This window comes from Octodon degus, unplaced genomic scaffold (genome assembly GCF_000260255.1).
Source record: "Octodon degus isolate 3935 unplaced genomic scaffold, OctDeg1.0 scaffold00085, whole genome shotgun sequence".
Lineage (NCBI taxonomy): Eukaryota > Metazoa > Chordata > Mammalia > Rodentia > Octodontidae > Octodon > Octodon degus.
In genome coordinates, this window is record NW_004524661.1 from 1,137,410 (window position 1) to 1,156,350 (window position 18,941).

At 41.7% G+C, this 18,941-nt stretch overlaps 1 protein-coding gene and 1 long non-coding RNA gene across 2 annotated transcripts in view; both read left to right on the forward strand.

Moving 5' to 3' along the window:
• Window positions 1–12,181, forward strand: part of LOC111818273 — a 24,384-nt gene extending 12,203 nt beyond the window's left edge. Inside the window, exons 2-4 of the long non-coding RNA XR_002822293.1 lie at window positions 2,693–2,873; window positions 3,964–4,002; window positions 10,551–12,181. This is a non-coding gene — a long non-coding RNA (uncharacterized LOC111818273). The remainder of the gene's footprint in view (window positions 1–2,692; window positions 2,874–3,963; window positions 4,003–10,550) is intronic.
• The window catches only part of LOC111818271, a 66,477-nt gene that overhangs the window by 31,659 nt on the left and 15,877 nt on the right, over window positions 1–18,941 (forward strand). Inside the window, exon 3 of the mRNA XM_023721783.1 lies at window positions 16,661–16,830. Within this exon, the coding sequence (XP_023577551.1) occupies window positions 16,661–16,830 (170 nt within the window). The remainder of the gene's footprint in view (window positions 1–16,660; window positions 16,831–18,941) is intronic.

An 18,941-nucleotide genomic window follows, 5' to 3' on the forward strand; every position in this document is an offset into this window, starting at 1 on the left:
GGGTGGGCTTGGGTTCTGAGGTTGCATTTTGTTCCTTCTCGTCATTTTGTGTAGCACTGTCTTCTGCCCTTTGTTGTAGATCTTTGCTGTAGTTATAACCTTCACACGTACTGAAGTTGGAGCTCTACAAAGTTTGGAGTTATCCAGCTGCGTCTGGCTTAGGTCTGGCTGCTGTGCTCAGCTCCTTCCCGCTGCGGGCCTGGGCTAGGATTGGGTTTGGGGGTTCCCGGAACTCGGCAGAAATTCCTACTTGGCGGGAGAGGTGGGGCGGGTAAGTTGGAGTGGTGGGGGCGGCCCGAGGGGGCGGGAGAGGGTCCGGCCCATGCTGCGCCTGGGCTGGGACTGGTCCCGCCGGCGCAGGGTAGCCGGAAGCTCTCCACACACTCACTGGACCTGGGCTAGGACTGGGTCTGGGCCAACCTAGTTTTAATATTGAATCTATACCTGACCATTTTGTAGCATTTTCACTAGTCAAATATGTCTTTACTTTCTTGTTTTCTTCCTCATCTGAACCCAGGACTTTATTCTGTACTTCTCCAGCTGTCATATCTTGCTCCAGCTCACTCTCAAAGCTTCTTTGGCTTACATGATCTGTGTTATCATCGGTAGCCAAATCACCAGATCACTCACTTTCAGCCTCCTCCCAAAATTGTAAGAGCAGATTATACTGAAAATGAGTAAATAGCAACCAGCTTCAGATTGTTTTCTTCTTTGGTAGGTCTTTTTCTCATCATAACCTAGGTAGTTGTGAAACCTAATCTCTTGAGTGCCATTGTTTTCAAAATCTCAGTGCCACATCTGACACTTACTTCTCCATCAGTCTTTGGGATTTTGACCATTAGAATAATAAAGTCTTGCTATGAAGGGTTTTGGTTCACAATATACTGAATTGGTCTAACTCTACAAAAGAAATCAAAACATTTACTAAAACAAATTATAAATACACAAAAATGTAGCACGGCATGTAAGGTGGGCAAAACTCACCTGGGTATACTTGAACACACATTCGCATACCTTGCTGTTTGTCTGCCAAGTGGGTGAACACAAATGTTGCTTCCTGTATTTCTCCAGTGTAGTTACTGAGACACAGCCAGCGGCTCTTATGCTGAAGTAAATATTTTCCCGAACCTGTCCTCAAATTTATGATTCTCCTGCTTCAGTCTCTTCTTGTACAAGAAGATACTATGGCATGCAGCTTGTATCGCAGTATTTTTGATCTCTATCATTTATTTTTTTCTTGGAATTTTCACATCTCTGCTTAAATTGCCCTTTTGTCCTCTCCTGCCCTCTGTGTTATTCACTAGTTAGTATTCTGGTCATTATTTCACTTGGTTTGTATGCTTCTAAATAATACAACATGAATAAAGTAGAAAGGCATTTCCCATAGTATGGAGACTTAGAAGTTGGGGATCAAGACCCTGTCATGTGGTACCCGTGAAAGTTGTCTTGCTGTGTCCTCACATGGCAGGAGAGTAAAAAAATGAGCACTTAACCTTGTGTCCTGTTTTGCAGCAGTGTTAATCCATTTGTAAGGTCCTCCCATTAGGATCTACTGCCAAACACTTTGGAAGTGAATTTCCAAGGTTAGAGTTGAGGAGCCGACGAAAGCAGTCAGACCATAGCCACTCAGTAGCTTTAATTTTCTAGTGTGGCAATTCCAACCTCCTTACCATGTCTGAATTTCCTCCTGATGCTCTATCTATTAAGATTATTTTGTTTCCCTTTAGTGTATCTTGTAATTTTTTTCTGATAGATAGCCCTGAAGTGTAGGGTAAGAAGAAGTACTGCAACTCTGCCTTCACTCGTATTGCAAGAAGACAACTATTCGCTAATTCTGGAATTGGGTCTCAGTCTTTCAGTGAGCCTGTCTCTCTGAATTGTGAGCCTCAAATATCGCAGTCCCCTCTTAGGTGGGGCAAGAAGACTGGTGTTGCAATTTAGATCTAAAATGTCTCCTGAAAGTCTCATGTGTGCAGAGATTTCAGAAGGTGGGCATTCAGAAGGTGACTCGGTGGTGGGGCACTGTGCTCATCAGTGGATTAACTGTTGGCGGGTTCATAGCTGAGTACACTGTGAGGTGGTGGGGCTAGGTGGGCAGGTAGAGCATGCAGGGCAAGACCTGGAAGAGTGTGTTCTTGTTCCTGGCTCCCTCCTTCCCTTGATCTGTTTCCTGGCTAGCGTGGGCTGGGCAGCTTTCCTCTGTCATGGCCTTCTATGCCGTTTGGGGCCAGACAGCTATGGACTGACCTCTGAGATTATAAACCAAAGTAAGCCCATCCTTATTGAAATGGCAGGCATTGGGTATTTTCTTCTAGTGATGGTAAAGTGGCTGATGCACCTGGTATAGGGTAGAAGCTGTGCATGATACTACATTCCTACTTGAAGAGGAAGGGGGGGGGCCTGAAATTGAAGCACCACGTTCAGGGCAATAGGACTCTGACAAAACGCCAGCAGTTTTAAATAGTTTCTCCTCAAGGAAGATCTGGTTAAGAAAAATGCAGTTGCATAGAGTGTTCTGGAGGATTTCAAAATAGTTACTTTTTCTCTCTTTTTTCTCAGAATCCCAGGGAGGCTTTTCTGTCCATTATTTACCATAATAACCTAGTAGAACTCTGGTTATACAAAAGAATCTCCCAACCCCACCGTGACTGGCTTCTTCTGGAGTTTTTAATTCTTGGACTCCCACACACAGGTCTCCATCAACGGATCAGTTGCAGTTCAGGTTTTCCTGCTCCTGGCTCTGGTTCCTTCAGAAGCCTCTGCTGTGCTGAGTTGGATCTACCTGCCTGTCATTCCGATTTTAGCGGCAGCAGTTTGCCTATGACCTCATTCTCATGGCTTTAATAAAAGTTGTTGTTTTTTCAACTGGTAAGGTGTGTTGGCTGCCTTTCTCTCCTGCCTGAGATGCAATACACAATACCTAAAGCTAAGGAGGGAAAGGCATATTTAGCTCAGGTTTGTTGTTTCAGTCTGTCGTCACCTGGCTTCAAGGCAGGGCAGTTTCACAGAGGAGAGCAGTTCGTGGTAGGCAGAAGACAGCAAAAGCAACAAGCCAGAGAGGAGGGAGAAGCAAGCCTTTCTGCCCCTTTTATCTTCTCCAGACTGCTGGAACTAGGGCAGTGCCAATCCAGTTAGTGGTCTCATCCAGCAATCACCCAGCCTTAGTCCCAGGCCCTTAGTCCGTGCATTGAACCATGAATCAATTGCAAACTCTAAATTCAGCCACCTCCAAAAAAGCCCCATCACAAAGTGCCTGAAGATTTGGGGAAACATCCAGACACAAATCATAACAGCTTTTTAGCTTTTTTTTTTTTTTTTTTTTTCTTATTAGGATAGAGGGACAACTTCCAAACTAAATACCAGACTAGAAACCAGAAATCTACAAATGTCTTTTGTCAGTCTATACAAGAGAACCCAAAGACAAAATGAAAGCATTTAGGGACTTGCATAGCAATTTAACTAGTATGGTGAGAAGGATATAATTTTGTATCATGCAAAAATCTCTGCAGTTGCTGCAATTTGGATCTAAATGCCCCCCAAAGGCCTATGTGTTGAAGGCTTTGCCTCTAAGGTGGTGCTACGGGAAGGCGGTACCACGTTTGGCATATGGCTTTAGTGGGAAGCTCTTAGATCAGTGGGCAGGGCATGTCTTCTCAGTAAGGATTGAGACCCTGGTCTCTTCCTCTTTCCTTTTATTCCCTGACTTGTAATATAAGTCCCTTGGCTTTGCCATGCTGTCTGGCCAAGATGTGCTGCCCCACCCTGGGCCCAAAGCAGTGAGATCAACCAATCACATACTGCAATCTCTAAAACTATGAGCTGAAGTAAAGCTTCTCTTCTCATAAGTTAATTATCTCAGGTATTTTGTTTTAGTAAGAGCAGTTAATTAATACAACAGCAGATTAGAAATTAGAAATGGAACAAAGCACTCACCACTAACAGTTCAGTTGTTTTTCACAGCAGATAGAAGCAGGATGGGACCCCAAGGCAGTCAAGAAAATGGTAAGTTGATGATTCGGGATGGATCTCCTTCATGCAGTTGTCTAGAATGTGCCCTAGGACCCAGGGAAATGTCTGGGGTGTATTTGGAAGGAAACTAGGAGTCCTGGAGTAGATAGAGCGGGGTAGGCACAAATGTCTCCCACTTCCCATTGCCTCACCTTTGCTAAGATGAGATCTGATTGTGTCAGGCCTTCAGCTACATCCTCCAGAAGGATCCTCCTCCTGCCTACTAGCACTTCTCATTTTCTCAGGACCATTCACAAGATCACCCCTGGACTGGTGGACTCACCAGTTTCCCCCCATGACCTCAGTCTGGACAACCTTCTCTTTCTTCCTAGTGATATGCTTCTACCCTCACACCTGTGCTTTTCCTGCTTCTTACTTTTGCTTGGCAAGATCTCACATAACTTGTAACATCTTCCTTCGCTTTTGTTTATTGTTTGTTTTTGCTCCTGAGCATGGAACTCAAAGCCTCACACATGTGCCTCTGAGCTATATCCTAGCCAACATGTTTCTTTTTGAGATTTCCTACACTTGAAGCCAAAGGCTAGGCCCTGCTGCTCAATCAATGTTATGTAAGGAGAACATAAGAAAGGGAATTTATAAACTAAGCCACATCTATGGTAATTTCACTGTATTGCATCCTCATTGGTCATTTCAGAACTGAAAAGAAGAATGTGTCTAAAACCTTATCTTAGTTACTTTTGCTCATTGCTGGGACGAGATATCCAAGAACAACAATTTAAAGGAGGAGAAGTTTATTTTGGTCATCTGTTTAGTACGTGGTAGGCCAACTTCAGGAGGGGATGGTAGAAGGGCTTCAGCAGAGAGCTGCTCCAGCATGGCAACCAGGAAGCAGGAAGAGAATCAAAGGAGGAGCCTTGAACGGGGCTATAGCCTTATAGGCTGAGCCCCCAGTGGTCCACTTCTTCCAACCAGTCCCCATCTACTAACGAATGTCAGCTAGAAGCCCCCTAATCAAGTCAGCTCCCAAAAGCCACAGCTGTGATCACATGACACCTTGATGGGACATCTAGATATTAAATATAACAAACCTTTAGACAGGAATCAATATCAAATAAAGCACAGTCTGGCATCTCAAGTGAGTCTTGGGTATGGCTGGGTGTCTTAGTTACTTTCTGGTCATGGAGACTCAATACTGGGCACCCACAACTTAAAGGAGTGAATCCTCACATTTTATAGAGGTTTCAGCCCATAAACCAATGGCTGTGTTGCAGGACAGCAGTGGTAGAGAGGCACAGCAGAGGAACAGCCACTCAAGGCAACCTGGAGGCACAGCCAAGTGAGCAGCGAGGAGGGGAGCTACAGCCTTCCAGGCCTCATGTACAGCGAGCTGCCTGCGCTGCCTGGGCTCTGCCTCCCACCATCACATTTAGCCATCAGCTCATCAGAGGAGTCTTCCACTGATCATCATTTCGCCCGAAGACCAGATGCCTCCCCAAAGCTCTGCATAGGAGCATGGGGGATTTGGAGGGACAGCTAGCTATAAACTGTAACCATGGGTATTGATAAGGAAGAGGCTTATTAAAGTAGGGCACAAGGAAGTAGCTTTTCAGGATGGAGGAGACTTGTTGAGACACATCCATGCTCTTCTCAGGCAGAGATGCTCTGCGGAAGGGCTTGGCCAGCTTTTCTTTTCTTTTTTTTTTAAATTTTATTAAGAAACAAATACCAATGAGACAGTTTCAAAACTGATTGATAGGACAGTTTCAATAATTAATACATTATACATTGTTATCTTCTTAGTGGTTATCCATAGTACAAGATGCAGACAGAATATCCTGTCCAAACACCATTAGTACAAATCTTTCTTCTCATTGAATTAAGCGAAAGTAGCTGTATATCTGTCCTAACTATTCTGCGTATACAGATACAAAATGGTCCTTCTTTTGTATCGCCTTTTTTTGTTTAGTCCTGTCAGAAGTGGGTCAGCTTTTTCTATAAAGATCCATACAATGAACATTTTGGGTTCCTGTCTTAGTTACTCTTCTCTTGTTGTGGGGACAAATACCCAACACTCAAACTTAGGGAAGGAAAGGCTTATTTAGCTCACAGATACTAGAGGTTTCATAGTTTAAACCAGCCTGAATTACATAGCAAGATCTCAGAGCCTTATTTGCTCAGGAGAGAGTAGGTCAGTGCCTCTGTCTTCTCTAAACACTTCCTCCCTGCCCAAGGCGGCCTCAATTGCAAACACTGCTGCCCCACTCTAGGATCTGGAGGAGAGGCTGGGGCGCCGCCATATCCAGGATGACTCTCCATACCTCCAACAGAGGCTGCTGGCCTGGGGGTGGGGACAGCACATGCTGTCAGTTTAAGGATGAGAGCCTCTCTGGCCCCACTCCTCAATCTCTGCCCTGGTCCTCTGGCCCCACCTCTTAAGCCACTCACTGCTCCTCCAGCTGCATCTGCCCCATGACCTACGTGAGGCTTCGGGGGAACAACTAGACAGAAACTGTAACAGTTCCTTTCCAGGTAATCTCTCCTGTGACTGCTTTGTCATTGTAGTACAAAAGCAGCCATAGACAAAGGGATGTGACTTTGTTCTAGTGACACTTTTACAAAATTGTTCCAGTAGCATTTGCAAAACAATCTGTAGACTGGATTCTAAGGGAGGGAGAATATCCCCTCTCTCTGCCCTGCCTCCTAACAGCTTGTTAGAGATCTCACTGGGTTTACCATTACAGTTCTTAAGCCCGCAGATCCTTACCCCCTCAAAATAACATACGCAGTGATGAATCTGTGCATACTCGTTAGTTGCGAAGGTCTAGGATGTCCTTTGGTGGTGGAGCAGGCGTTGTGTAGACCTTCCTGTGGCCTCTGCCTACAAGATCTTTAGCGCAGGTTAAGAAGAGTTAATGATACTGCTGATCTGTCATCTTTTTAAATCTAGCATCCAGACAGAAAAATTGTAAGCTACATTTTAGCTCAACAATAATTTATTAAGCACTCACACCTTTACTATGTAAAAGCTGAATCAAAATGGTATAGTGTCAGCTTCCCATTGCTGAGACAAAAATACCTGACACACAACCTAAAGGAAAGGAGGTTTATTTTTGGCTTATAGTTGTAGGAGTTTTAGTCTGTGGTCAGCTAAGTCCAACACAAAAACAGTGTGGCAACAAGGTGTATTGGAACAAAGCTGCTCAATGCGTGGTACCCAGCAAAAAGGAGGAAGGACAGGCCTCCAGGTCGTGTGCCCGTGACCCTCTTCCTCCAACAGGCCCTAACTCTGAGCAGCTCCTTCAGCTGTGGCTTTGTCAGTGGGTTAACCCATCGCTGAGGTTAGTGCCTTCCCAGTTCAGCCCCTTCGCCGTGAGTCTCAATCCAGTCAGCAGAGATGAAGCATCGCAAGGGACAGGGCATATTTCAGTTGGTCATCACAGAGATGCGTGAACAAAGTTTGTTTTTCTGCAGCTTTTTCTCATGAGTGTAACATGTATAAGTTCACAACCTCTCTTCTCACCATTTATCTTGGGACATTTAGTTTTTTATTTTGAAAGACCATTTTGAATAAATTTATTGTCAATTTTAGAGAGAACTGGCTTATTTTAGTTCATTCTAATGTTATGTACTTTTATGCTTGAGTTATTTACTATGAGTTTAGTTATTGGCCTATTTTATTTGTCATTTTATAGCACACATATTTTCAGTGGAGACTCTTAGGCTAAGCTATATTTATTTATACCACTGCACATTAACCATAAAACTATCTTAACTGCAGTAAAACCACTATAATGCGGAACCCCTGGGGAGTGGGTTATTCAAGATAGCCAAGTTTGAAGAATTACCATTAACTATTTGTGTCAGAAATCTTTCTATGCATGTTCGCTTCTTAACCTGGAAACAATAGAGGCCGCCTTATTTAGCCGTGACAGTGACTTGTGGTCATCAGTAAGCTGTGTTGCGTGACTCAGTTCTCATTAGGTGACTTAGGTGTTTTAGTGACTTGTTGTTAGTAAGTTGTTTTGACTCTCACTGGCAAGGCTTACACTACTTCTGTGATTCTGGTTGCTGTCAGCTGTATCTTTCACCGGCCTCATCTCTACGTGTCCTTCTGATTTGTAGGTCCCTGCTGTTAAGCATCTGTGGACTTGGAGATGAGTGGCAGAGCTTGTTAGAATACTGCCAGAGTGTAGAGGCTTCCCCAGGCCTCCGACAGCCAGGCTCTGCAGTATGTGTTTGCTTGCATGCTGTTCTGGTCCTGCTTTAGAGTCTTAGCCACCAGCAAGTGAGTTTTAACCGTGGGCACTGAGAGTGAGGAGATATCTCTCCTGGCTCCTTCTTCTCCACCCAGAGCTCTGCAAAGGCTGCTTCCAGCCAGGTCAGGGAAGCTCAGGGGCCTGAGTCACAGACCCAAGGGAACTGGTTTAACACAACATGGAATAAAAACCTAGTTTAAAATAGGCTTCATTTTAAGTTTACAAGCTTTTTTATTGCTATATAATACTATCCTGCTAAACTTCCCTTTCCTCTCACTTGTAGTACTGGGGATCACACCTTGGGTCGCACACATAAAGGCAAGCACAAAGCTACCCACAGCCCATCCCATCCCTTCTCTTCTTTATCCTATTGTTTATAAACCCTCAATATGTATTCTGTTGGCTTGTACTTCACTGGTACTAAAGCTAAACTTCATTCAAATGAATAAAGTATCTCCGAGTAACATTACAGAGTCCATAATAATTGTAGTTTTTCTTTTTGTCTTGCACATTATTTTTGATGCATTATGTTACAGCTTGTATCTAGATGTCTCCCCAAAGCCTCATGCAGTTATGGGCAGGGCTTTTTCAAAGATGGCTGGATCTAGAATGTATGACACTGGGAGAGAGAGCTGTGCTACTTCCTGGTTGCTTTGCTACCTTCCACTTGCCATGGACTATTCCTCCTCTGCAATGTTATCCTGCCTTGGAACCAGCCAGTTATGGACGATACCAAATAAACCTTTCCTCCTTTGATTTTGGATGTCAGGTATTTTGTCTCAGCAACAAGAAAAATAACTAAGACATATTACACACAGTGGTTTATTGTACCTGGGTTCTTAGCACAGTTAACAATGAAACATGCTTTGTTGAAAGTGCCAGATGGTGAACCTTGCACCCAAGCTTTGGAGTCTTGCACACTGTGTTACACCTTCTCAGCTGTCTTTTATCTTTTCTCCTCAGGGCTTCAGAACAATGCAGAGATTGTATTTTCCCTTGTGTCATAGCCAGGAAGGCAGAGGTACAGTAGTAGAGAGTGACTCACCCCAGGTCACCCCACTGTTGGCACTCGCAGATTTGAGCCAACACCCTCTGCTTCCAGTGCCAGTGGGTTTTCCCACTAGTTCTGGTACTTATCTTGTGAGTGATAATAGTTCAGGCTGAATAGACTGGGGTCACCAAACTCTGAGTACATGGAGGTTCGGGTCATAGGGAGGGGAACTTGATTACAGGACACATGACCCTGAGGGAGGACAGGCTCATCTGTCATCCTCCTATGGATGCCTGATAGGGCTGAGGCTGCCCATTGGGTATTCAACAACCAACGCCAGCTGGCCAGGTGGGTGCAAAAATTGGGGTTTATTGGCACTAAATATAGCAGCCTTAACCTTCTAATGTTTTTAGTGAACTAGATATTATTTTGCTTATCTGTGTTTTGGTCACAAGTAAGTAGTTAGCTAATAAAAATATTTTCAAATCTAGGTACATAAGTCTTTGAGAATAAATTCTGATCTATTTTTAATACAGTGTCTGTACCACTTATTTTGAAAAGGCAAATTCTTTTGCTTTTAGATTTTAAAATATAGCTGTTTTTTCAGTTTGAAAAATAGTCTTTGTTAGGGCCTGCCAGATAGCTTAGCAGATTAAGGCACCTGCTTAGGCAATCCCCAACATGCCATGCTGTCCCCAGGGATTGTGACTGGGCATGGTGGTGCATGTCTATAATTCTGGTGGTTGGGAGGCTGAAAACAGTAGAATCACTATGAGTCCAAGCTGTGTAGTGTGACCCTGTAGACCCTATACTAAATAATTTTTTTTAAAAAAGAGAGAAATACAAAAACAATCTTTGTCAAAAGTAATTGGTGTATTACTTACAAATTCTATATCTTACTTTTTTAAGACTTGTTAATCCTCCCTATCACCAAAAAAAGAGTTAATGTCACGATGTATTTATCCAGCATTTTTGATGATCTAATAAGATGTTACATCTCATATAAATTACCATTTAAATAATTATTCAACAAATATATATTTTTATTTATATGTGATTGTGTGTATTTGCTGGGGGACCTCAGATTACTTTGTGAAAAGTCAGCTCAACCTCAGAATTCTAAAATGTCCTCATTATCCTCCTTAGTTTTAAAAGAAAATCAGAAATTTAGGCTGATCTACTTACATTAAATGACTGGTGCTGCTAAGTTAATCCTGTAATTAGATTCATTTCTCAAAGATGTTACTGTAATCTTAGAAATATTAAAGATTTAAACTCTAAAGATTGGTATGGAAATGATTAAATTTTGCCTATTATTTTCCCCTCTCTCCCAGAGTGATTGATTTCACTCTCCGTGCCTTACGCCATGACCCATAATGCTTCTGCTGAGACTCCTCATTCAGCAAAACCTGTTTAGGGGATCATCTCTGTTAGACAGACAGCTGCCCAGAAGACGTTCCCTGCGAGTGTGGATTTTAGATTACGGCCATTTAACACTGAGAACCGGAAGAACACCTGTCATAGACGTTTTTCTACAAAAAGATGGTCTCTTTAATCACATTTCATTCTCCTTCAGGAAAACGTTCATTTTAAAATGTGGCATCTGCTTCTTTGATTCATTGTTTTCAGCTGAAACACTAATTTGGAGCTGATTTATGGCGTCTTTCTATGCTGAAATGAGAAACTGCAGCTAAGACTTTAAGAAGGAAGGACTTTCCCAGGCATTTCGTTTGTGGCTTTCTCTTTTACAAAAAAGGGGAAAAAAATCTCAAAATTTATTTTTGAGCCTTTCTGTGTGACTTTAATTAATGACAGGGGTTCTTTCAAGCAAACTCTGAAAATATGAAAACTAAATTGTGAAAACATGTCGTGGAATCTGGGGAACTTCCCCATGTTGAAATTTGTTACATTTGTCTGTGAACATTGCAAAGTATCATTGATGCCCACTGGTGTTTAGAGAAGCTGTGCTTGACTTTGAACTTAGCTCTAGTTGGAGGCTAAATACTTGAAACACAGGTACTTTCTCCCATCTGCGGACTAGATCGAGTGTAACTATTAGAAGACAAACTTCATTTTGCACACTGTAATTTAATGGTATAACAGTGTGCAGAACAGAATATCAGTTAATTTTCAAAACATTTTATTCTGCACCAATTAGCTCAGGTCCTGGAGGGCAAAATGACAAGAGGTTACTCGTTCACTATGTATTTAATTAATTGAAAAATGCTCAAATTGCTTTTACAGTTGTTATTAAAAAGTAGAATCAGTGTTGCCAGTGCTCAACCATAATTGGAACCCCAGGGAATTAAATATTTAGCATTAGTAATGTAACAGCACTTAGGACACAAATTTCTATTTTCGTAATGAAAGCTATACACTGTGAGTGCAGGCGGCTGAAACGACAGCTGTGACAAGTGAAACGGCCTGGGATATTTCAATAAGACACCTCATTGGACAGCAAGTCTTACCACATTACCCGTTTGTAAGAGATCTGCAAGTTTAATTCCCAATAGAAACCCGTTACCCAAGTATTTAGATTCCTAATTGCATGCGGGATGAACAGTTGGACAAATGTCTTGCCATAAGTGGCTAAAACATATAGTGCTTTCTAAATAATCCTATATAAGTTCATGCCTTTGTCAATTTAAAAAGAGCAGGACTATCGGGGAATAAAGATCTTGTTTGTTTTAAGTTTGATTACATTTTAAGCATACAAGCGTTCAGTGCTACAATGAGAAAAGTTGGATATTGGGCTCTAATGAGCTGCAGTGGTAGACGGCTAGAGACCCTAAGGGATTCACTCCGTAAATTAACTGGATAAAAGTACTTGCTTAGGATATAGTTGATGGCTGAGCTGTTCTTAAAACCCAGTTATAGAGCTGTCTCTCACTCCTGTTTTCATTCTAAACAGGCCCTGTAGAGATTTTAACAGCCTCCTGTTACAACTGTTCAACTTGTCAAAATGTATTATATTACTCCACTAATAAATAGTATTAAAGGGTATTTGCCTTCATTTCTCCTTTTCAGAGGGGATCAGATTGAGAAACACAACTGGATTACATTGGCCTTATTTTTAATTTGTTTATGTCATCTAAAGTGGTATTGAAGGCCCGCGGTTTGAGTTTGCAAACATTACTTTCCTGGGGATGTAGTAAAACTTAGCAAAATATTATGTGTAATGAAAACAGTGAATGAAGACTATTTACTGTAGAATGTTTGTCCTTCAAGATGTATGGCTTTCACATTCTTAACCTACATCTGAAGGATTTGAAAACTCATCACTAAACTGACATTCTTTGAAGCATGACTAGACTAATTCCTTTGCCAGTCTTTCTAATTTTTCTCAGAAAAAAATAATTTCAATATTTTCATTTTCTTGCCTTTGTCCTTTTGTCTTTTTTAATAATTTACTCTAATTGACCATTTTAAAATCTATTTTTACACAATTTTTAAAATGCGCTTCCTTTAGGGCCAGCCCAATAGCTCAGTGAACTAAAGCACCTACTTAGGCAGGCATAGCCACCAGGGTTCAATACCTGGCATGCCCTGCCCCCAGAGCACACTGAGCCAGCAATTGAGACTGAATGTGGTGGTGTGCACTGTAATCCCAGTGCTTGGGAGCCTAAAACAGGAGGATCACTATGAGTCTGATCTGTGTAGTGAGACCCTGTAGTCCCTGTACTAAAAGATTCCTTTAAAAGAAAAATACAATTTATTTATATATTTGACCCTCTGCCCCTATCCAATCCTTGCTTGGCAGCTACCTTTGGTGATGGTTCAGAGTCTTTCTTTTCTGTGTGTATGACACATGTATACATATGGGCATATATTTACATATATATATATATATAAACATAATTGAGAGAATTCCATAGAAGTCTGTGACTTGCTTTTTTTCCCCAATTTATTGTAGAAATCTTGCTATATTGGTACTCCAGATCATCTTCAAACTTTTTAATGGCTATTATTCCATATCTTAAAGGTACAAAATTTATCTCTCTCTTGCCTATTGATGTCATTCATGGTTTTCCAGTTTTTGCTAGAGCAGATGATACTCTAGTGAACTTCTGTGTAATGGTTTGCATCAGTAGCACATGCAGGTGAGCATGTTTGTGCTTACGTGGTAATATGGCATGGAATCACCGTGATTGAATGACTACTCCACATAGGCATTATTCAAAACACTTTAGATATAGTAAATCATTCATCTTACAATGATGCAGAGGTAAAATGTATTGCTATCATCCCTATTTTCACATAAGGAAACTGAGATACACAGAGGCTAACCAAGGACACAGAGGAAACCGAGATTCCCCAAGGCCAGTGCCTTATTGTGAATAATCAGCAGCAAGACCTTTCCTCAAATCCTGCTTGGCACATCAGTGTCTATGATTTTAGTGAACATATTGCATCTAGAGAAATACTTTTTAAACTTCTAACTTACCTTTTTTATTAATGAGCTGAGTGTGATTTCACATGTTTAGTGCCATCAGATGTTTTCTGAGAATTGGGCTGTTCATGTCTTTTGCTCATTTTCCTTTATTATTGTCTTCTTGTCAGATTGCAAAAGATCTTTATCGATTATGGACTCTGGCTCTGTTGGACATACATTATCAAGTATTGTTTTCTTAGCCTATTGCCTTTGTTTTCACTTTATCTTATCTTAATGTTATTAACTTGTGCTTTATGAACAGACTAGGATTAACTGGGCTATAAGGAAGGCTTTCACCCTCAAAGATTACAGGTATGTTTTCAAGTTCTTGCAAGTTTTCAAAGTTTTACAAACCCTCATCGGGTATACTTATGAGTATGGTGTGAATAAGATCATGTCTTTCATTTCCACTAACATCTCAGGTATCCTCTTGTGAATTGTTCCATTCATTTTCCTCGATAGCCTGAAGAAAGCTGAGTCTAATGGCCATATTCTACCTATATGTGTCTCTAGGTGGCTGGGTCTTTGGGAATATTCCACTTATGGAATATTGATTTCTAATCCTGGAACATCACATATTTATCATTATAAAATTAAGTTTAATTCTTCTTGACTTTTCAGAACCATTATCAGGTACTTTTAAATTATAAAACTAATACATATTTGTAAGCTAACAAGTACACATAGTTTAGAAAGGTCTAAACTTGTGGGTAGAACAATGATCTTTCAGAGGTATCCTTGTCCCAGGTCACAGTACCTATGAATACGCTACACTTAAGTTGCAGATGGAGTGAAGATCACTAAGTGTCCCTGATTGTCGAGGTAGATCTCGTGTCCTTAAGTGTTCATCAGAGAGGGCGCAGAGTTAGTATGAGAGGGGTGGAACGTGAGAAAGACTCAACTCAGCCCTGCTGGCTTTCCACTCCAAGTGATGGAGCCATAAGACGGAAGTAAGGGTGGCCACGGGTGACTGAAAAAGGAAGGAAAAAGCAGAGCGCCACCTAGAGCTAGGTCTGGAAGCACGCGGAGCTCTGCCACCACCAGGATTCTGCCCAGGGAAGTGCAGTTCAGGCTTCCTACCTCTGGGCCTGTAAAACAGCAGCTCCTTGGACAGAAAAGAAGAAAAGTATAAAATTATGAACTATACAGTTATGAAAGGTAACAAAGTCAGTATATAAAAAAACCTCTTGGACACAGTTGAAACTGAATTAGGCAGATAATTTGTAGTATAAAAGCATTTATTGGGCCAGGAACGCAGCTCAGGGGCATAGCACCTGCCTGGGAAGTACAAGGTCCTGAGTTCAATTCCAGGTACCAAAAATAAATAAAATATAAAATAGTATTTATTGAAAAATCATGAGAGATGACCAAAATAACCTAGGTATTCAGTAAAAAGGGCCAATCATATAAACTACAGCAAAATGAAAGTAAGAAATAGAATGTGCAGAACTCCAGACATACTACCCAAATTGTGGAACCTAGGAATAGAAACAGCGGAACCCAGAAAGTAAGTCTTAAGTCAGTCAGTCAGTCAGTCAGTCAGTCAGTCTGTCTGTCTGTCTGTCTGTCTGTCTCTCTCTCTCTCTTCTTTCTCTCTCCCTCTCCTCCCCCTCATAGACACACACCTCCCCTCACCCATTGTGAAGCAGACTACAAAGCCAGAAGGGTCACTTCTCCCAACTTGTCCCTCTTTTCTCCTTCTCAATGGCAGGTCCCAGAAATAAGGAATATTGTAAAGCTATGCCGAGATGAATCTGAATGCAGGCCTCACAGTGTGCCTCAGTTTATTACAGGAGATCTTCCAATTCATAATTGGGCACAGCTGTCCATTTTTTATCAACCTGAAACATAAAAGTACACAGGTTGCTTTGACTCTTCAGTTTCAAAAGCCCTGTCACATAAAACTGTGATTAAATACATTTGTATGCCTTTTTTCTTACTAGTTTCTCTGTTATAATGGTCTTAGCCAGGAACCATATGATGAATGAGGAAAATTTTTTTAAAAAGCACCTCAGTGATTAATGTTTTGGGGAGAGGGTGAGGAAGAGAGGGATTTTCCTCCCCTAAAAAATATACCCTAGAAAATGGATCTATATGATTTCTATTTGAATAATACAATGACATTTCCTATGCAAGTTGAACACTTGAGTTTTATAACCATTGCATGCCTGTTTAAACAGAATATGTGTTCTCTGTTTAGGAAAGTATCTTAGAAGGATTTTTTTTTTTTTTTTGCCGGCTTAGGCTGCCTTAAGGGTAAGTCTGGTAAGGTATGGGGAGCTAGGGATCAAACCACAGTCCCCTGCACCTGACTGGGTTTGCCCCAGCAGGCAATTAAACAACTGAGCTAATGTGCAAGCCCCCCAGGAAAGTATCTTAGGTCTCATTAAAAAAAAAAAAAGTTTCTACCCCTTTGAAATGTGCTGTTGTGCTGCCTGTATACAGTGAATAGGTACTCAGTAAGTACCCCACGTAGAGGACGGGTCTGTCCCACAGCACAGACTCAGGAATGGAGACTCAGGCATGTGCTGACTGGCCCAGGAAGCAGACGAAACAGTAGCCTCCTAATGAGTTCGTTGGGTGTATTTTTGTTTGTTTTTGTCTTAACCCATGTCAGATAAAGGGAACTAATGAGACTAAATTTCTTAATTACCTGTCATTAGTGTAGTGCGAATAGCATACATTCCCAGGAAAGGAGCCATGTAGAGGCTGGGTGAAGCACTTTGATTGATCGTGTCTTTATTGACCACTTACTAAGTGCAAGTCACATGGATTTGAGATGTCTTGCTTCCATACTTCCTGGGTAACATGCAGTATCTTATTTAATTCGCATAAGGGGTTGCTTGTTTCTATTACTCCTGTTTTTTTATGGGTGAGTAAACTGATGCTCAGAGGAGATCAGTAGTCAATTGTGTTTCTGGGATTTGTGGTTGAGAAGTAGGCCTTGGACCAGTCTGTGACACCAAAGCTGCTGTACAGTTACATGCTACTATTTCTTCCTCTACCTTTCAGCATCACAAACCATTGTGAGAGCCATAGCATCTCAGAGAAGGACAAGATCACTGAGTTCACCCGTCGGCTCAGTGCCTGTGGACACGAGGAGAGAGGCTCAGCCTAATAGTTCCAGCCACAAGCATTTGCTGTGTAAGTGCTGTCATTTTGTCATGGATCCCTTGCAGGAAGTAAGTCTGCAGCTTATCACAGCAAAGAGGGGCATGATGGCCCCAAATCATTGTTGACAAGAGCACATGTCCCTTTGTCCCAAGGTAAAGGATGCTCTACTCAGAAGTAAGTTGGGTAAATTCAGTGCTTAGTCCCTACAAAAAGACAACTACTGACATATATTTCCACCTGATTTAAATTATTTGAAGATACCTAACATCCTGGGGTCAGCTTTTCAAATCCTCTGCCCCTGTTTTGTGTTACATAGACCTCTACTGCCCAAGTTTGTAGACGTGAACCACATAGAATAAAAACAGTAGGGTGTGATTCTAGGGTGTAAATTAACTCATGGTCGACTTGTGACACCCAGCTGAACTGAATTAGTGTGGTGCTGAGTGTGCAAGGCCCACCTGAGGGTTGTTGCCAGCAGTATAGGAGAAGAACTTGGAGGAGTAGATGGGGTCATGTTGATTCTCCTGGAGAAGCTTGTCACCGTGGTTTTCCTAAGAACTCCGCTGTTCACATTGTTGGAGGATTCCCAGTTCTCCCTGTCACTGGGGATGGCTGTGGTTCTTCTTGGGAAAGCTCTGGTCCTTATCTTGAGTGATACTTGCTGGCTCCAGTGCAGATCCCTGAGCCTTCTGGCACGGATCCTTTATCCTGCTGGTGCAGACTTTCTAGCTTCTTCCACTGACCTTTGGGCCTTCCCAGTACAGATCCTTTTTCTCCCCCCAGTGCAGCTCCTTGAAGCAGACTTGCATGAGTCAGTGTCCTGGGATCTAGGCCTCCAGCTGGACTCATGCGGGCATTGCCATGGGATCCAGGCCTCAGCTGAATTCTTTGGGTCTCTAGCACGTAGACAGATTTCCTAGGCTTTTGCATTTGACAATATGGTGAATAGTATAAAATAATCCTACAAATTATGTATCCTATAGTAAATCTTCCCTTGTAAATCCTGATTCAACATGGATTTAAGTATAATGTACATATCAACTCAAATCACAAGACATTTTTCTCTTCCCTTCCCCATCAACTTGCATGGTTCTTGAGGTTTGGAAAGATTGTAGAGCAGAAGGAATCCACTGAGGTAAATCCATCTCATATCCTGGGGACCTTTACACACTGCTACCTGTGGCCCCGTGTGTTAAGTCACTGAACTCTTCTGCTTGCTGACACGCCCAATGAGCCCTCACCTCCTACTAAATATGTTTAGACCTCAAGACAACTTGGTGGGCTGTGGAGGGAAGGAAATGGGAGAGGTAGGTCTCCACTCAGCTGTCTGTACTCACTTTCCACCTGGGAGTTTTCTGGTTATTAGAGCCAGGCAGGAAACCAAAGCACAGAGGAGCTTGAAGAATTTCTTGGGAAAGCCTGATATTTGAATGAGAGGTTGCATTCTCCCAGAAGCAACAGTTTTAAAAGCATAACTAGATATAAATATGATTTCATATTGGAACAGCCATATAGATGAGGAAGTTGGTATATTGAATGCCTAAAGAAGGGCCATTACTCTGGACTGTATCCCCATCTTTTATTTTGGGACAGGGTCTTGCTGAATTGGTACATTGTCAGTACCAATGTACTTTTGAACCCAGAGTACTGAGATAATAGACCTCTGGCATTTGCTTTTTTTTCTTTTTTCTTTCCTATTAGAATTTCTAGAACTAAAAATGGCCTTTAAAGTATTCTAGACAGTTTAAAAAAAAACAAAAAACAAAAAACAACATAATCCTTCTTTTACCTCTATGGGGAATTTTCCCAGAGGATCTGAAAACATCATATCATAGGGATATAGGTGTGCCTATGTTTATAGCAGCACAATTTGTGATAGCCAAATTTTGGAAACAACTAAAATGCCCATCACCTGAGGAATGGTTGAAAAAGATGTGGTATGTTTATACAATGGAGTATTACTCAGCTATAAAGAATGATAAAATTGCAGCCTTTATATTGAAGTGGATGCCACTTGAAGATATACTCATAAGTGAAATAAACCAGACACACATGTGTAAATATCGTATAGTTTCCCTAGTATAAAACTCAAAAGAAGAAATACAAATAGAAAGGTATAATACAAGTAAAAGGAAAGCAGGAACTCGAGGACTAACTAATTAAGAGAGGGAAAGGAGAA